This window comes from Ammospiza caudacuta, chromosome 20, assembly GCF_027887145.1.
Source record: "Ammospiza caudacuta isolate bAmmCau1 chromosome 20, bAmmCau1.pri, whole genome shotgun sequence".
In the NCBI taxonomy this organism is placed as follows: Eukaryota; Metazoa; Chordata; class Aves; order Passeriformes; family Passerellidae; genus Ammospiza; species Ammospiza caudacuta.
The window spans coordinates 2,850,885-2,870,746 of NC_080612.1; the positions used below are offsets into that span (position 1 = coordinate 2,850,885).

General features: G+C 48.9%; 1 protein-coding gene across 2 annotated transcripts in view; it reads right to left on the reverse strand.

Moving 5' to 3' along the window:
* The window catches only part of AUTS2 (activator of transcription and developmental regulator AUTS2), an 803,165-nt gene that overhangs the window by 60,495 nt on the left and 722,808 nt on the right, over positions 1-19,862 (reverse strand). For both annotated transcript variants that reach the window (XM_058817763.1, XM_058817762.1), the window contains exon 6: positions 12,640-12,688. In XM_058817763.1, the coding sequence (XP_058673746.1) occupies positions 12,640-12,688 (49 nt within the window). The remainder of the gene's footprint in view (positions 1-12,639; positions 12,689-19,862) is intronic.

Below are 19,862 nucleotides of genomic sequence, written 5' to 3' on the forward strand. Positions count from 1 at the left end.
TTTTATGGAAAATCCTTTCCTTAGGATTTTTCCCTCCTGAGAAGCTGGGAGGCCTCAGGAACAAAATGTAAACAATGATTATCTGCTGCAGTGGAATGCAACAGGTGCATCTGTGATTGGTCTCGTGGTTGTTTCTAATTAATGGCCAATCACAGTCAGCTGGCTTGGATACACAGCCAGAGCCACAAGCCTTTTTTATCATTCTTTCCTTTTCTATTCTTAGCCAGCCTTCTGATGAAATCCTTTCTTCTATTCTTTTAGTATAGTTTAAATGTAATATATACCATAAAATAATAAATCACAAATCTGAAACATGGAGTCAGATCCTCATCTCCTCCCTCATCCTCAGACCCCTGTGAACACCGTCACACGGTCTGAGTTGGAAAAGACCTCAAAGCTCATCTCATTCCCACCCCCCTTCCATGGGACACCTTCTACTATCCCAGCTTGCTCCAAGCCCCATCCAGCCTGGCCTTGGGTGGTTCCAGAGAGTCACTTTTAGAAGACTTTTTTTTTTTAAATATTTATGCAGATACATGTACCTCTAGAGATAAGCCTCTTCAAAGTATAAATTCACAGGTCACTAATGTGGGCATATCCAGAGAAACCACTGGGAACACACAAGAGCAGGCAAAACAGCCAAGTTTCAAGGAACACTGACCTTCAGCATGGAAAAAAAGCTGTTAGACAAGAAAAATGATCTTTGCAACACAGAAACAAGAGTTTTCTAATTCAACCCACAGAGCCAGTTGGTTTTGCTTTACCCTTCCAAGCGGTCAAGGAGGAGGTTCTGCACCCTGAGGTTGTGATTCCTCCTGGAGCCTGGACTGGGCAGTCTCAGGGAGCTGTGTGCTCCTGGCTGGGGCTGAGGGATGGCTGCAGATGCCAGGACACCTCTCCAGCTGCACAGGGAGCACCCCACAGGCACAGGGACATCCCCAGTGCAGGGTGAGCTCCTCCCTCTGAGCACTACAGGTGTCAGAGCCCAGCACATTGCTCTGAATGCCTTGGGTGACTCCAGACCCTGGCAGGGGCTCAGAGACCTTGGCACAGAGTCACAAACACCTGTGCCTTTGATTTTAGCCCATGGACACAATTACCAACTCTGTGTGAGGAGTTTCAAGCCACAAGAGTTTGAGTAGAATGATAGTGAATTTGTCACAGGGTGAAAAAGTAGAATTTTGGGGATTTAAAATGTGGGTTCAAGAGGCAAGATGGAGGAATCTGGACATGTCCTGTCCTTCTTGTCCTTCTTCTTGTCCTCCATCTTCTGCTGTGATGGTGACACTTCTGGATTGGTTTAGGGCAGAGACAGACTGTCTAACATAGGTGATAGGTATTGGAATTATTGTAAATAAAGCACACACAGTTCTTAGTATAAAAAGCCAACAGCACCCCAAGGGCAGGGACTGTGCCACAACCCGAGCTGCTGGACAGATCTCAGCAGGTCAGAGACAGAATGGAACAGATCAGAGAAAATAAACAACCTTGAAAAGCAGAGCTGAGGAATCTCAACTTCTTCTGCAGTCGTGGGGCTGGGAAAAAAAGACTTTCTGATACCTTGGGGGTCATTTTAATCACAGAAACCCAGGACAGGCAGCTGCTGGTGTGTTCTGAGGGCTGCTCACCCTGTCTGCAGCCAGACACAACTGTTCAAGTATGAACTGGGTTATAATGAGCTGCTTGCTCAAGGATGTCTTCAAAATGACTCTGGTTGGAGTGGCTTTAGATGTGTCTGATGCAGCCATGGGATTTCTCTTGGTGTGGTGAAAGAGGAGGAACCTGGTGCTCCAGGGCTGCTCCTGAGCATGCTCTCATCCCTGAATGTGTTCAGAGAACCTGGCATAACCTTCCACACTGCTCCTTCCAAAACCCTGACTGCTTTCCACCCTTCCACCCACACGGGAAAGCTTTCCCAGATCCCAAAGGCTCTGCAGGCTGCGCACTCACCCAGCAGCAACCCTCAGCTCCAAATCAACACCCACCTGACTGTGAGTTAGGAACACAGACTGAACTTCTGGCAATGAATGAAGGCCAAGATCATTCCTCTGCCTTTCCTGGTGAGGAGGTGAGAGCCCAGGAGTTCACCCCCTCTCCTCAACTTGAAAACGATGTAAAACCTGTTTAGACCTCAGAAGATCATCAGGAGAACCTGAAGAAGCTCCCCTAGATGCAATCAGATGGAAGAGGAAAGATTCCAGCTGTTCTCTCTCAGGGAATGTCACAAACTCAGCATCAGATTTTCCATCTATCACAGCCTGAAGTGCCTCCCTGCCTCCCTAAGCAAAACACCTGAGGATCACCTGCCTTGGGAGAACAATTCCCTCAATGACAGCAGTGTCTCTGTGCCACCCCAGGGTGCCAGGGGAGCTGTGTTTGCAGTTCCAAGGCTGACCCAGCCCTGAGGTGAGACCCACAGCAGGCTCTGTACCCCTGGCACAGCTTCCCACCCCTCCCCAGGGGCAGCAGGTCCTGCCTGGTGCTGGAAAACTGCCAAAGTCAGATTTTAATAACCATTTATCGCAACAATATGGGCAAGGAGAGGAGAAAAAACCCAACAGTTATTATCACAGGACAGAACAAACTGGTGCTGAGGTCCCCAGGCAGCTCCCACACCTGCTGAAAGCTGCAGGCACACAACCCCAGCAATAAACCCAGCCAGCAGCAGCAAACCAGGACCTTGCTCATCTGCTTTTGATTTTTAAATGCTGCTTCTCTTAACAAATGAAGTTTCAGTGCTTATGGCACCAACAACCTAGTAAATGAACTAAGTATTTATTTGTGGCTTTATTACTTGGCAGACCCATTTCCATGGAGTCATTTTTCCTTAGGACCCAGCTTGCTCTGCAGCAGCTGTTTTCTCTTACCAGCCACTCCAATTCCTTTGCCTCTAATTTCCAAATTTGCCCACTAAACTTGAGGTATTTGGAAAGCACAGCAAATGGCTGGGGGAGCTCAGCAGCACTTTCAACTCATGCCTCTTCCCAGGTCCTTCCCCATCTCTCTCACCAAGGCCTAGGCTGGCCCAGGTGGCCCAGTTCTCCAGACCTTCAATGTTTGTGAAACCCCATGAAGGACCTCAGAGTACAAAGTGACCCAGAGAAGGTTCCCAAGGGGGTTGGAGGAGAAGGTGGATTGGCACATGCCATGCATGACTTCTGAATCAGTAGAGATGAGGGGGAAACAGGAGGTTTGGGGAGCTCCTCAGACTGTGAACAGGAGATTGGAGTTAATCAGGTGGCTCTGGAGGGCTCAGGGCAAGCTGTGAGTGTGTCTTGAGCCAGGATTTCAAGTGCCAGGGGAATCCTGCTGCATTAGCAAAGGCTCCAGCTCTGGTGGGGTTTGGGGCTTGTGACCTCCCTCCTGGCCCCACTATGAGCAGCCTTAGCAAAAGCTGAGGAGGAGGAGGAGGAGGAGGAGGAGGAGGAGATGGTGAAGGAGAAGGAGGAGAAGAAGGAGAGGGTTTCTTGGGAACAACATTTTTAGCTTAGAAATTCCACCCTGTGAGGGTGTTCAGGCCCTGGCACAGGGTGCCCAGAGCAGCTGGGGCTGCCCCTGGATCCCTGGCAGTGCCCAAGGCCAGGCTGGACAGGGCTGGGAGCACCTGGGACAGTAGGAGGTGTCCCTGGATGGGTTTAAGGTCCTTTCCAAGCCCACCCATTCTGGGATTGTACAATTCTATGATAATTCCAGAAGGAGCCCCCTCCCAGCTCCCACCTCTCTCTCCCAGGCTGTGCAAGCCAAGGCCATTAACTGCTCTAGAGAGCACTTCACTCCGTTTATCTGCTCCTCTGTTTGCCACTTTCTAAGTATACATTGACATTGGCTTCTTTAAACCACTTGAACACTGTGCAAGGCACACTTGAGGCTTCTCTCAGTCAGTCACATCCAGCTTGGAAACAGCTCCTGTTCCCCTGAATAGCTGAATGCCTTGGACAGCACCAGGACAAGTGCTGATGGCAGCTGAAGCCCTGTCCTGATCCTTCACACCTTGGTGGGGCAGCCCCTCTGCCCAGGCTCTACCTCATCTTTCATTTGAGCAACTCAGCTGCAAAATTACCCTTATTTTATTTTATTTTATTTTATTTTATTTTATTTTATTTTATTTTATTTTATTTTATTTTATTTTATTTTATTTTATTTTATTTTATTTTTCCTTTCTGTGTTGGGTTTCTGGTGAGCAATCACTCAGCTCACACTGCCCAACTCAGCAGCCAGCTGGGGAAAGAGAATGGGACCTGCGGGGGACAGGACAGCAAAAGAGGCTTGAGTCCCTCTCACTCACCAACATCCAGCAGGGATAAGATAAAAGGAAATCTCAGTCATCCTGGGGGGCTGAGAGTCCCCAGGGTGTCCCAGGATTTATTCCTGTGACTCTCATGCAGAAGAGCACTCAGGTAAATTCTGGGTGTTGACAAGTGTTTGAAGCAAGGAAGCACCAGACTGAGCTGAAGCCTAAACAAGGACAAATCAGAGCCTTTTTATCCTGCCCTGAGCCCAGAAATGCTCTGTCACAACCCCCTCCATCTCTTGAGACTCACAGCACCCCTTCAGAACCAGGCCCTGCCTTTGGATAATCTGTGCTGAGCCCTGCAAAAGCTAAAAATTCCCCAGACTGAAGTGTCATCCTTCACAAAGTCTCCTTTGCCACTAGAAGGAACGTGGCAGCTCCCACTGGGAACCTTGATTTCAGTTTTTCTGCCTACTCAGACAAATATTATTGCACTCAGGTCATACACTGAAGAGTTCCTTCCCATGTTCAGACTCTGTGTTTTTCTAGGAAAAAGAGCTGAGATTTTGGAAAGCAATAGTGAGATCTGCCTGTGGTTCTTCACTCCTGTTCCCACACTTTGGAAAACAAGGACTAACTCATAGAACTCCATGGGCTTTTGTGGGCAGTCTGCATGATAAAATAACATCTGACTTTGTGGGATCGTTTTGTGTGGGGAAACATTTAAAATATGTCAGGGTGATGATAAATCATGGAATGGTTTGGGCTGAAAGGACCCTAAAGTGCTCATCTCACTGCAGCCCAGCTGTGGACAGGGACACTTCCACCAGACCTGGCTGCTCCAAACCCTGTCCAGCCTTTCTGAAGGCAAAAGGCATTCTTGTTTGGGGACAGTTGAGAACTGGAAGGAAAAAAAGCCCTTTTGCTTTGGTTTTAAGCAACTTTTAAGACTTTATTTAAAAAACAGCAAAAAACAAAAAGAAAAAAAAAACCCACCCACAATTCCTGTAGATGTCCCTGCAAAAGTCCTACTGACATGCAGAGTGTCAAGCCTGTGGGATGTGGGATATTCTGGGCTGCTTTTTCTTTTTTAAGCTACGGTGGCTGTCTAACAGCCCTGGCTCAGGCTGTGTCACTGTGCCAAGTGAGGAGGCAGCAGATCCTGTGGGAGAAGGGCTTGGGAGGTGACCTGGGGGCTTGGTGGCACAGCTGGGTGTTTGGGAAGCCTGGGAAGTCTGTGTACACATAGACACAGCCTGAGCACCCAGAGCCACAGCCTGGGCACCCCAGAGCCTGAGCACCCCATAATGACAGCCTGGGCACCCCATAGGCACAGCCTGAGCACCTCAGAACCTGAGTACCCCAGAGCCTGAGCACCCACAGCCACAGCCTGAGCACCCCAGAACTTGAGCACCCCAAAACCACAGCCTGGGCACCCCAGAACTTGAGCAGCCCATAGGCACACCCTGAGCAGGTTCTGCACAGCTCTCCTGACTTCAAACCATCTTAGAAGAGAAGCTGGTGGTGCAACTTGGTTGGTGGCTGGGAATCAACCCCTTCTCTCTAGGCAAAGTTAATTTATGGCCCATTCCTTCTCTTTGTTTTCATTTTATGTTGGAGCCAGGCAGGGCACACAATCCCCCAGGATATTCCATGGTGCTGCTGGAGGCCCCACTGCTCCCCTGGAGGGCTGGGGGTGACAGTGGCACATTTTGGGAACGCCCTGTGGTCCCCTCACAACCCAAGCAAGGGGCTGTGGAACCAGAATCCATCCAGAACCAACACTAAATAACAAATCCAGTGAAGGAGCTCACCCACAGCCACAGATCATTGTGTGGTGTCCTTGGCCTGACTCCTGGGTTAAGCCTGGGTTAAACTCACTGCCAGGCTGAGCAGGAGTGGCTCTGCTCAGGTGACACCTGATGGAAACCCCTCTGCTGTGCCATGGCTGTGCTTTTCCAATGGAAATGAAATGCATTTGATAAGATAACAAATGCCTGGCAAAGCACAGTGAAGCTATGTAAGGGAGAGAACAGGAGGGGGGAGAAAAAAAACCCTTGTATAAGCAGCAAAACAATACAGCTTTATCTAATCTCAGCAACTTATTGCTGCTTGTCTGCCTGTGTGTGTTTTACTGACAAAATAAAATAAATTGAATCAGCTCACACACGATAACATGCTCTTTCCTACCTCATACTAATTGCTTGGCTAATTGATGTTTGTTGAACTTTCTCCATTTCATTGAGTGATTAGGTACAAAGCTAACAGTTGACATCTGTAGGCGCTTAACTGGCGTCTGTAATTACTGTTAATGTTAAATAATTGTTAGTTAATTGGAGTGGTAACTGACTGAATGGAATCCAGATTGTGAAGCAAAAAGAGACCTAGTTAAATAAACATACATTTTCAGAGAAAATAATATTTTATTACAAGGGAGAGACTAACAGCAGGCCAGAGAGGGGAGGTCTGCAGGATGCTCCATTCACCAAATCCCACAGCAGCCTCCAGCCTGGACCCCCAACCACAGGTATGGCAAGGCAGGCTCTGTCACCAAAACATTCCTATCCCCAGAATTTTTCCACCTTCTTTTGAGTCAATTAGCACAAATTTACAGCCCCACACTTATGTCTTTTTTGAGAAAATCAAATACAGGCTAATCTACAAAACAAATACTCCCCCATATTAGATACAATTGTGCTGGCAAATATTGCCATTTTGCTCCCTAGCCTGGAATAGCTTGACTTTGCAAAAACCCACACCTTTAAATGAACTCTTGGTGCATGTGATCACTAACTGACCACAAATGTACCTGATACCAGCCCAGGTGGGCAGAGATGCCCAGAACAACACCTGCAACTTCTCCCTCTGCTGCTTTGGTCAGGAAAAGCCAATGCCTTCAGGTGCTTGTCCCATGCTGGCTGCTTTCTGCTTTTATTTTGAATTACTGACCTACAGGTTACCTATGAAGCCTTGACAAGCTCCTGTTTTGTGAGTTTAACTTGAGAATCTGAAATTTTTGGAAGAGGCTACCTCAGACTTTCACCTGCCCCTTTGGACACATCCCATTATCCAGTGACCTTTTCCTGCAGCTACAGAACAGCATTGGGACCCCACAGACCTGGCACCTCCCAGTCCCGGGAGCCACAGCCCTGGCACCCCACAGCCCATGCACCCCACAGCCCTGGCAGCCCAGAACTCAGCTGGCAGCCAGAGTCCAGCCAAAAAACCACAAACACATCGAGGAGAGGGCATGGAAGGTGTAGGACTGGAGAGGAGTGGTTTGTGCTGAGGAGGTGCAGCCATAAGGGATGTTCTGAACCAATTCCCTGCTCACACGAAGCCTCCCTGGCACAGAACAGCTGCCTTGCTCATTGTGCAGCAGAACAAAGCACCACTGCAAGGCATTTATTGACCTTTTTCTCTGCTTCACTCACAAGTGAAGAGTGAAGTGACCCAGCAGTTCTTCTAACATAACGCAGGGGTACCCTAAACCCAGCCTCCCCAAACCCACAGCTTTTTCCACTGCTCAGCCTCTCCCTAATGAGACACTGAACTTCCACATGGAAAATACTGAAAAGGCATTTGAAACCCACAAAACACCAGCAAAGCAGTGACTCAAAGCCACCAAGGAAGCCTCCACCAGAAAGGGGAGGAGATGCCACTTGTGGGGTCACATCAAAACTGCCACAAAACCAGGCATGATTCAGCAGTCCCTGAGGTTTGCTGGCCTGGGGCCAGTTCCCTGCAGGGCTGGGGTTGCTCCAGAGCTCCAAGAGCAGGAGAGGAAGAGGTATTTCAGTGAGAAGAGGGAGCAGGGAGAAGCCATCCCAAAAACTGCACATGAGACTGAGAATACACCCCAAAAGTGAGTGAGGATGTTCTGTGGATTCCTCCAGACCCTGGAAAGGAGGGAGGCAGCCCCTCTGATCACATTAACACTGCACATGTGCTGCCTGCAGAGTGCTGGATACACTTACACCCACCCTGAGAAGCCACGGGGATGGTTTATTCATGTGGGGATGGTCTATTCACGTGGGGATGGTTTATTCACGTCGGAGTGGTTTATACACGTGGGGATGGTTTATTCGCGTGGGGGTGATTTATTCACGTGGAGGTGGTTTATTCGCGTGGAGGTGCTTTATTCGCGTGGAGGTGCTTTATTCGCGTGGAGGTGCTTTATTCGCGTGGAGGTGGTTCATTCGCGTGGGGACAGCTCATTTGTGTGGGGATGGTTTATTCGCATGGGGGTGGTTCATTCGCGTGGGGATGGTTGATTCCCGTGGGGATGGCTTACACACGTGGGGATGGTTTATTCACAAGTGAGAGCACCTCTCCACAGCCAAGGATCTCCTGCGAAGGGATCAGCAGGGAAGGAATTGCCAGCTTCAGCTCCCCGCTTGTTTACAGAAACAGATGTTGTAGAGGATCCTCAAGAAATGCTTCACCACAGCAGCCAAGGGGAGAAACAACAACACGCCTGGGTTTTTTTTAGGGCAGGATATTGCTGTAGAAGCACCTAAAAAGCCAGGGCTTGATCTGACTGGTATTTCAGCCACCAGTGCGGCCTCCTAACCCAGATGCCTTGATCTACCTCCAGCTGAGAGTATAAATATTTCCCTGACAGCTGGTGGTGCCACGCAGCAGAAGGATTCATAAAGTTTACATGAACATCCTGTAAACAATTTGAACATAAAAAGCTCTAACAGCCCAATTGTGCTTCTGATCAAAGGCAAACTTCAATATACAGCACAAATGAAAACTTCACCACTCTGGGACTCATTTCTCCCTTCAGGAAAAGCTGTTTTCCAAGGGTATGTAGGAGGGAGTTAACATAAATGAACCACACAGTCGTAGTAAGAGCTGCCTGCTCTGCAGCTTCAGATGTGTGTATTTAAATTATTGAGAGATAATGGAATTTAATTACGCTGAGAAGTCATGTTACAAAAATTCATGAACAAACCCTGTACTTTGGCTGGGATTAATGGTGCTGAGGTGAAACTCTCAGGGTGTGGGGCAGCTCTGTTCCTTCAGTGACACACAGAGTACGAGCAGCAATTCCAACTGAAGGGCCATCCCACGGGGAGTGAGGGAGGGAGAGCAGGAGCTGCAGGTGGGGATGCTCTCCTCTGCCAGCTCTTCCCCAGCTCGTTTATTCAGGCACTGACAGCTCCTTTGTCAAGCACCACCAAGGCCCAGCTCCCCTGCCTGCACAGCCACCTGGGTTCCCAAGGGAGCCATCTCCCTGGGTAATTTAACCATTGCAGGGTATTCCTGCCAAAGCCAAGGGATGCAGGGCTCTGACCCACAAACAGGGACCTCTCCTTGAGGAGCTCCTGCTCTGGGGACCAAGCTCCATCCCTCCCAAATTCCCAGCCCTGCTGCACACCATTGGGAGTGGTGGCAGCACGCAGGTGACAGGGGTGCCTCACAGCCCTGAGGGGACCCCAACATCCACTGGCTGCCCCCACAGCTCACAGAACCCTTCTAGATTCAGCGATGCACCTTTCCATTCAGCTCCAAGGGCAGCCAAGTCCTAAATGGGAGCTGAGAGACTTCTCCTCAAGGGGTTTTACCAGCTCTTCTAGAGAGGCCTGAGGGGGATTTCACTTGGCTCTGGATTTTTTAAATTCTTAGTGTTTCTGAGGAAGGGGCTGTTCCACATTACACATCCACACTAATCCATCACTCCATGAGCCTGAACACATCTTAAGCCTTGAAGTCCACAACGAAATGACAGAAAGGGGACAAAATGTATATATGAGATGCAAAATGCTTCAGGATTTTTACCTGCTCTGTAGATAAATTACTTCTGTAATTTCTGCTACTTCAGTTAGGAATAATACTAAAAAAAATTTTTAAAAGGCAAGAAAAACCCAAGCAGCGTGTGAGACACGGGTGGCTGTGGGACACCCAAGAGGAGAGGCCATGGACACAGAGGGCTGCCCAGCCCTCCCAGCCTAGCAGCTTTCATCATGATTTACCCAATGCAAATCTGACCTTTCTTACGAGTGACTTTTATTGCTTTTGGCAAAAGCAGCCGTGGACAACACAGTGGGGAAGAGCTGGCTTGGAAGCGAACAGCCTGAGCTGTGGAGAAGGAACTTGAACTCGGAATTTATCAAACTGACAGCCCCCGGGCACTCAGAGCTCCCCAGGGCTACACTGAGAGCAGGAACAGCCCCCCCAGCCCCGGCAGAGAGCCCAGCACCTGCCTGCCAGCAATTACTGACATTATCTCCAAACAGGGGAGCTTTTCTGAGCTTCTTTTCCTGGTATTTTGTAGTCTGAATGCTAATCCCTTTGACAAAACTGTCCCCTATGCTTTTTCCGTTCTCTTTCCCCTTAATCTCTTTCTCCCAGTGGAAAAAAAGAAAAAAAAGAGGGTAAGGAAAAAAAAAAAAATAAAGAAAATACCAGCCAGCCTAGTTTGGCCGCACCTGGATTTGCATTGATTCCTCCCTTGTCATTCATGTTACCAACAGGAATTAGCATATGGCTTTAAGGGGAAACTCAGGAGGAGAAAAGAAAGATGCCATTTTGATGGAAATAAGGGGCAAAGGAATAATCTACCATCAACTAAAAAGCTTATTTGTGTATGGTTTCCCAAGCAAAGCTTCGAAAAGCCCATGTTGATTTTAGGCTACACAAAGAAACCCTAATCCTTTCAAGGGAACTAAATCACCAAAGAAAAGTACCTCTGAAGAAAAGGCTCCCTGTCAAGCATGGGTATTCACATCCAAAGGGATGCCACGAATCAAGCTCCGTAAGTAAACAGCAATAAGAATGTGGGAAATGTGTTTGAGTCAAAAAAGAAAACCAAAGGAAGAGGAAGAGGGGCCTACTCTTCATCAGTCACCTCCTGGGGAGGAGAGGAGCCCTTCACCCTGGTTACAGGCCTGCACCAGGAATGTGGATTCACCCGGCTTCTCCTGCCCTGGCCCAGCCCCAAGAAAGGGCTGCTCAAATGCCAAAGCTTTTTACAGCAAATTAGCAAAATAAAGATGCAGTCACATGTAGTTTGGGGGCCTGGGGTCACTCCAGACACGAAGCTCTTCCTTTCTAATGGTTGTGCCACCTATTCTCAGCCTCCGGAGAGGCCTGGGGAACCTGTAAATGCCATTAATCACAAAGGATAAATCAGCTTGCCAACTGAGATAACCTGGTTAGACCACAGAAATAATCCAGACTACTTCCAGAGGATGCTAATACATGAAAAACAGGACTATGGATCTGTAATGCAATTAAATCCAGGTATAATTCAATATGCAGCAGAAGCCTTCAGAAGCAGCAGCGGATCAGCATGGGAATCCCAAAGGTAACGGGGTCACATTCTGTCCCCAGTTAAACCATCCCAGCTTTGTGGAATTGAAAAGCACAGAGAAATACTGGAATACTGGACTCACTGGAGTGACAAACCGAACACGGGGAGAAGCACACAGGGCAAACACTGAGCAAAACCACACCCGGCCAACAGAACACACCTGAATTTCAAACCAGTCAAATCTGCCTCTTGTAAGGCCAAGAGTGATCCAAACCCCATCAGATAAAACCCAGGTTTACAGCCAGAAGCTCACCCTGCTCCAGGCACTTCCCATGTGCTGCTGGAGAAAAGCAGGACACTGGGGTAAAAACCAGCCACGTTCTCAAGGCTTTGAATTATACTTGTTTGTGCAACTCACGCCTGGAGCTGCTCCCTCCACCCTCCTTGCAAAAACACAAATCAGACCAAAAAGGGGAATTACATGGAAAGGATCCCCAAAGCTTTCTAACAAGGGCCCAGCTCCACACGGCAGCTCACGGGCGCTGATTTAGGGCAAGCTTTCCCTTAATGTGCTGTTATATCATTAGCAGCTCTGTCTTTGGATTGCTGTTTGGAAGAAATTAATGGGATACTGAATATTTAAATGTGGCCCTCTCTATCATTTATTAACTCCACAGAAAGCACACAGCACAGTAAGCCACGGTTTATGACTATTATCCTGTGAATACTAAACGTTGGCTGGTTATTACTGTCAGCAGTGCAAATTGGCTATTCATAATTCCACGTCTATCATGGAGCTGATGAGTAACAATCAAGTTAAAACATTTTGAAAACTCTTACAGTTATTTAAATGAGCTTAAATTAAAGCCATTTGTAAAATAAACTATTCCCTAATATTGTTATTTAAATTAATTCTGACCTGGCAGGCAATGCATTATTTAAAGCCTATATTTTATATTAAGCAAAGCAATTACCAAGCATACAGAACACGTCTGAAACCCAGAGAAACATAAAAAGCACTAACAAGCTGATTGTGACATTTCTGCAAGACAAGTTACATTTCATCTCCCATTGAAATTGCCATGAAAAGAAACGTGTGGGGAAAAAAGGAAAATAAATCTGTTTGGGATGTGAATTGCAGCCTTACCTTTATTTGTGACAGCGTTGAACAGTTTCTCAGAGCTGGCATCAGATGCCTGAAAGACCAATAAAAAAAGAAGAAAAAAAAGAAGTTACATTTTCCAGCAGTGATAGATTTCCAAGGCACGGGGTATTTATGCACAGGCAGAGGTGTGTGTATTTTAGGGAAACAAATCAGGAGACAAAACCAGGGGCGCTGGAAGCGGCGGCTCCGAGGCCGTGTCCATGAGGTGGTGCTGTTTGGCTGTGCTTCGCCGCCCTGCAGTGCAGATATTTCTTTGGAAAGATTCTATTTCATAAAGAAATGGGGTTTTTCTTCAACATTAGCTGCACAGACAGTGTATCTTTGTACTGCCATTACCCAATACATTCCGACATTGATTCTGCGATGCAGAAGAGTCACGGTTTCCAACCAGACAGCCCAGCCTCAGGAATTTCCAGAACTGCAGATTTCTTAATTAATTTTTAAAGTATTTTTGGGATCCCTGCTGTGTGAACATTTGATTTTTACCACCTTCAAAGCAGCGTTGATAACTTAGGTTAGTAATTTCATAAATTGCTATTGCAAACTCTTTGAAAAATACAGAGTGTCAGGATCAGCGAATATTTCCATGTCAGCTTTGCCTTCCTCAGAATAACTGCTTCTTGACACCTCACTGTGTAAACTAATAAACCTTTTCTTTTTCATCAAGCCACCTTTATCCAGAGAGGTTTTTCCCCTTAATACTGTGTTAGTAGCTTGTCTATTCCTGCTGTTTCTATGCCAGGGTGCCAGCTCAGCTCTCTACCCATTTAAAAAGCTTTATTTCAGTTTCACACAAAACCATTCATCTCCTCCTTTCAGAAATTCCAACGGCACAAAACCAGGCAGGGAAGGAACACTGAAAATGTTCATTTTGCAAACACCCCGAAACCAAAAGCACCAAACACTCAGTTTCTGCTGCTGTGTTTGGGCACAAACACACACAAAACACACACAGGCAGCTACAGCTCAAACTTCTCCCACAAAAAGCACCCAAAAAAGCACAGAGCTGTTCAATTTTGAAACCAGCCCTGCTGAGAACCAGGCTGCTCTTGGAAAATACAGGGAAAACGTGCTCAGGAGCAGAACACTGCAAACAGGGTTAATATGTAACACTTGAGAAAGATTTTAATTTTTCCCTAGAAACTGTTTTCTTGCTGGATTCAGGAACAATAATTGAAAACAGGCTATGGGGCTTTTTTGTTAAAGGGAAGGAATTTCTCAATTCAAAACCAGATAAAAATCACCAGACAACCAACAAATACATTCGCTATCTCGACTGCACTAAAAACTTGGATGCGAAACTCCCGATAAATGAGTGAGACATGGCTCAGACCGTGCATCACAGTGTAGGAATACACTGAAAAAATTTGTTTGCCCTCAAGTTAGTGACAGACAAGATTTCTATGATTAATTATTAAAAATAGCTGTATTTTTTTTTCAGACTTCGAGACAAATTTTACAAGATTACTGCTGGCTTATTTGAAAGCCGAGCTGGTGCAATTTCGCCTCAACTAAATACCTTGTAAACACTGGATTTATTACCCAATGATGGATTTATTAAGCAGTGACGACTTTCTCTAAATTAATGAAAATATGTGAATAATGCACAAATTGAAGAGATCAAGAGGGCCATGTGCTTTAAAGAGCAGCCCAATGTTACTCCAACAAGAGGCTCAATGCTTTCCTGCCCTTGCCAATCAGCCTGCTTAAAAATAATCTTTCCCAGTGAATTTCAGCTGTTGTTGTCTTCCCAAATGCAGCTTTTCTCTGAAGTCAAAACTCTCTGAACCAGTCCTTCTTTTTAGAAAGAAAATCCAATTTAAAAAACCAAACAAACTTCTTACAGTTTCAGCTATTACTTTATGTTACTGTTTCAAAACTGAAAGCACAGGGAAGCACAGGGAAGCTCCACGTTTGATTTTCCCAAGCTACAAAGAGGAAAACATCTTTTTTAAGAAGTTTGCTTTAATGTCAAGCATAAACCAAGAGATTGTTTTTGAAGCCATGGTTTTTCAGGTGCAATCTTTTCCTGTGATATCGCACACCCCAGTGACAAACAGGGCAGTGCCACCTGGAAGGGGCACACCTCGAACAAAACGCAGCCTGCCCGGGGACTGCTCCGGAGCAACCTGGCAGATGATTATCCACATAACATACATCTAAAAAAGGAATTATTTTACAAAGACAAAGCTCATTTTGCGTTACTGACCACACACAACTGAATGGAAGAGCAACTTGAAAAAACCACGCTGAGATACCGAGAAAATAACCCAAAGGCTGGCTAGAGCAGTGAGATGAACTTGGCCTGCCTGTTTCCTTATATAAAAACTGGATTTTAAATACAAAATAGCAATTAGGGTGATGTACCGGTGATACAGAGGCGAACACGCAGCGTTATCCATTTCCATACAACTATTATTTTCCCACAGCTAGGCAGTCACACCACGCAACAACACTAAAGGAACAAAAAACCCAACTGATTCAAAAAGCCGCAACAACTCAGCACTACCCCAGAAGGATGAAATTCGCTGCCTGTGCATGCTGACTAAACCCCGCTCAGCGCTGACAGGGATCGGCGCAGACAACAAAGTGCCTTTATGTGCACGCTGGGTACGATGTGGCCGAACCTGGATGCTCCAGCGGCGGAGAGGAGCTCGGCTCTCCTTCCCTTCCACCAACAACTCCTCCTTCGCTCCCCTTTATCCCGATCTTCCAGGTCTCACTGAGCAGCTGATGAGCACTGTCTGCTGGCACCGTGACATCTGGGGACAGCACCGGGTTATCCGAGGTGCTGTGCCCGAGGAGCCCCCTCGGTTCCTCCTGCACGGAGCCGGAGCTGCTGACACACAGTTCCCTTCCTCGCACTTGGACCGTTTTCCCTTACAAATCCCCTTGTTACCAAGCGCAGCTTAATCCTTTTCACCGCGAAATGAAACAACTCAGCAATCCCTGGGCTTAAAGAAAAAAAAAAAAAAACCCAACAAACCACACAGAAAAAAAATGACCCAAAGAGTATTTTTCCCTCACCAAGGAATGCGCTGCCGTTCGGGGATATGAATGACTAAAATATTTCCTGTCCAGACAGCGCAGCCTGACTCACTGCTGGCACGGCACGGCCGCGGCACTTGCACCGGCCCCGCACCTGCCCGCGGAGCCAGCGCGGCCCCGCCGCCCCCTCCGCCCGGCCCGTCCGGGCTGTCCGGGCCCGGGGCCGCTCCCTCCCGCCGCAGGAGCCGCAGCGAGCCCGGCCCGTGGTTACCTGCTGTCCGGGGGCTCCGCGGGGCGGCCGGCCCGCGGCTCATGGCGGTGCGGGAGGGACGGGCGAGTGCGGCAACTCCGATCCAGCGCGGCTCTCAGCGTCCCGCGGCCAAACCCCAACTAATCCTGCGCGGGGAAGCGACTCCGCGGGCCGGCCGCCGGGCGGGCATCCTCGCCGGGCCGCCGACCCCTTCCCCGCTCCCGCAAGATGGTTCCCGGCAGGAGCGAGCGGAGCGCGGCGTGCGGGGAGCGCGGAGCGGGCGCTACAGAAGCGGCAGCAGGACAAAGAAAACCATGTGCGGCGGCGGCGGCCGGGGACAGCGGCGGCACCTCCGGGTGCGGGGCGGTGCGGGGCGGTGCGGCCGCGGCGCCTCCTCCCTCCCTCCGCGGCTCCAGCGCCGGCGGCTGCGCGTCCCTTCCTTGGCGCGGCTTTTTGGGTTCTCTTCCGCTGTTTGCCGGGGCGTTTGGGGGACCGATTGGTTTTGTTTTGGTTAAAAAGTCATGCCCGTCCTCTCCCGAGCCAAAGCGGGCTCCCGCCGGGCGCCGTCCCTCCCGTCGCGGCCGCGCTCAGGTGAATTCCATGGGGGACAGGCAGCGGCCCGGCCCCGGCTCCTCCGGCCCCGCCGAAACAGCCTCGCAAGCCTGTAATCCCCGCGGGGCTGGGCTCCGCTCTGCTCTGCTCCGCCCGGCCCGGCTGCAGGCGCCGGCCGGACCCCTCTCCCGCCCGGCTCCGCTCCGCACTGCGCGCCGCTCCCGGAGCCGCCGCCGCCGCCCGCCGGCTCCGCCCTCCGCCGGCCCCGCCCCGCGCTCCGCCGGGGTCCCCGCGGCGGGGGCGGCCCGGCCGGGCGGGGGAGGCTCCGCGGGAGCCGCGCTCCCTCCGCCAGCCCCGGCCCCAGCAGCCCGCGGAGCCTCCGGCAGCGGCTCCTCCGGCAGCGGCTCCTCGGGCGGTGCGAGGGACCCGCGAAGCCGGACAGTCCCCGCTGCCCCGGGATGGCGGCACACGCACGCGAGCATCGGTCGCGATAGCTACACGAACATCACTCGCTAGAGCTCCGCGGGATGAAAGCACCATCGAAAACATCGTATTGCATTTAGCAATTTTTTGGTTTTAACGGAAATTTAATTTCTTTCTATTAATTTTTTTTTTTCTTTGAAGCGGGAAAAGCCAGGATGGCCTGCTGGGGACCCCGGCTGATCTCTGAGCTTTGCCTTCCCTCTGAGCCCCCGTGCAGAGACTCGCCTCACTACTTCCAGCACTGAACATTATTGTCAACGGGCAGTGGATTTCCCGCTCGCTGCAGGTTTTCCTTAAGTGCAGCACACCATTAGTAATGGCCACCGCGAAAATAAACGCACAGATACGTGATGATATAAATGATTATTCACTGAAGCACAGCACTCGGAGCCAAATGATGTTTCCTGGGAAGATGAGAGGCAGTTATGCACATTGGCACAGTAGCTGCATACAGTGAGATGTTTCCTGGGAAAGAGATAGGTGCTAAGAGGGGATTTATGGGCTTGCAAGACCATGCCCAGGGAGTGTTTTCAAGATTTCAAACCTGGAAATGGGTTTCAATCCCATACCGGGCTAGGAGTGCTAATGGAATTAAACTCCCGTGGGTTCCACTTGAATTTGAGCTAAATCCTCAGAAACAACGTTGACAAGTCCTATTCACTCCAACTCCTGTGGCAGAGCTCAGCCTGGAGGAGGTGATTCTCCTAAGGAAGAGATGGGAACTACCTATATCAGCCAGAAAACAAGTGCTGAGCCAGAGCTGTGTGTGCCTGCTCAGCCTTACCTAAGCCACGATTACAGTTATGTACCCAAAATCCAACAGCAGCTTGGAAAGATTCATGTATGTCCTGGCTCTCAGCTCCAAGCTCACCTCGGGACATGGGGTGATGAGGGACTGCCCTTCTCCCGGCCCCAGAGCATCCAGGTGGCTCTGAGCTCTCCCCAACAGTGACAGGGTGCAGGGGCTGCAGTGACTCTGGTGGCCCTGAGCAAATGCCACAGCATGAGAGGGGAAGGGGGAATCAGGATCTGACTGTCCGTACCAGTGCCAGGAATGGGGAATCAGGATCTGACTGTCCACACCAGTGAGGGGAAGGGGGAATCAGGATCTGACTGTCCGTACCAGTGCCAGGAATGGGGAATCAGGATCTGACTGTCCATACCAGTGCCAGGAATGGGGAATCAGGATCTGACTGTCCACACCAGTGCCAGGAATGGGGAATCAGGATCTGACTGTCCACACCAGTGAGGGGAAGGGGGAATCAGGATCTGACTGTCCACACAGGCACCAGTGAGGGGAATGGGAATCAGGATCTGACTGTCCACACCAGTGAGGGGAAGGGGGAATCAGGATCTGACTGTCCTCACAAGCACCAGTGCCATAATTAAGAAAGAATGCCTACCAGTTACCCGTGCAAAACTACAGGATTTTATGGAAATATTTCCCCTTCATTCCTCATTCCATCACCATATGATCCATTTAAAAATCCATTTAAGTTTTCCCCTTCAGTGGCTTCTCCAAGATTCTTATCTGAGGTGCAGTCCCACTGGCTGTGGTGGTTTCTGCTGGGACAGTGGGGTGGGAAGATGCACAGATAGCAATAATGCCTCACAGGAGATGAGCCCAGCCAGCACAGCTCCAGAGTCAGAGCAGGGCCACAGACACCACAGTGCTTTCGTGCCACGGCTGATCCAGGGTCGGAACACTTTGGTGAAACTGGGACAAGTGGTCTACAGTGGAAAATTAAAGAATTGTGGCCAACCTCAGATCCTGGTATGGCAGTGGAAATGAGTTCTCCAGGACTGTCCAGCTGAGTAGGTTATCCCCACGTTTCCACACCAAAACTGAGCATGGGTTTTGGCTGTTAAACTTTCACAGGTTTTTACATCTAATAAATATGTATTTGCATCTAATAAATATATACTGCAAAGATAACCCTGTGCTATCAGAGAGATGGTTTTTATTTCAAAACAGAAATGGCTTCAGGTCTGGTCTCTGGAATCAAGAGTGGGCAGTGGCCAAAACCCATTGCAGCCCATGGATGTTGCCTGAGTGCAGATTCCACTCCCCACCAAAATTAAACTGATAAAGGCACTAAGCTGGCAGAGTGTTCTCTGTACTATCAGCACTTGGGGACTCCATGGACCGAGGTGAGGCTGTACCTGAACGGGCAGTTAAATGCACAGAACCAAGGTGTGACAGCTCATATATTCTATGAGCACCTTGGTCAAGCCTTTCCACATCCTGAGATGGTAAGAATGGATCTAATTAAAGCCCAGGTTCCTCACAACACTTTAATTTGATACATTTAGCCTGGATTAAACAACGGGCTTGTCTGCACTGGATTTTTCCAATGTTAACCACATGCCACACCTGAAATTTCAGCACACACAGAATCAGAAATGCACTTACCTGCTCATCTCCCCGGGGCTGTGAGGGTTTATTGGCAGGGCTCTGGGCCTCATTATGTTCATTATTCATGCCTTAGAGATAAAGTGAGGACCTCTGTTTTCCTGCTACAAAATTACACATGGACAAAATACGTTGTGCAATTCTGAATGAGAAATTTGGAGTTCAGAAATTCACTCAAAGCCAAATTAAATCAAAGGGACCCCTCCTCAATTCTGAATGAGAAATTTGGAGTTCACAAATTCACTCAAAGCCAAATTAAATCAAAGGGACCCCTCCTCCCTGCAGTGATTTCAGTGCCTTTGGACCAAGCTTCCCCCCCTCCTGACAATACTTTCCTGTGCTTTAGGTTATGCCTGGATAGGTTTTTGAAACCTTCTGTCTCTTATCTATGTGGGACCTTGCCAGAATTTTTTTCATCTGTCTGTGGTCTCTGTCAGCGTCGACGTTTGTTTCTGCCACAACAACAGACAAATGAAGTGCATTGAACTTGGATCAAAAGTAATTTCAAGATCTTTCACT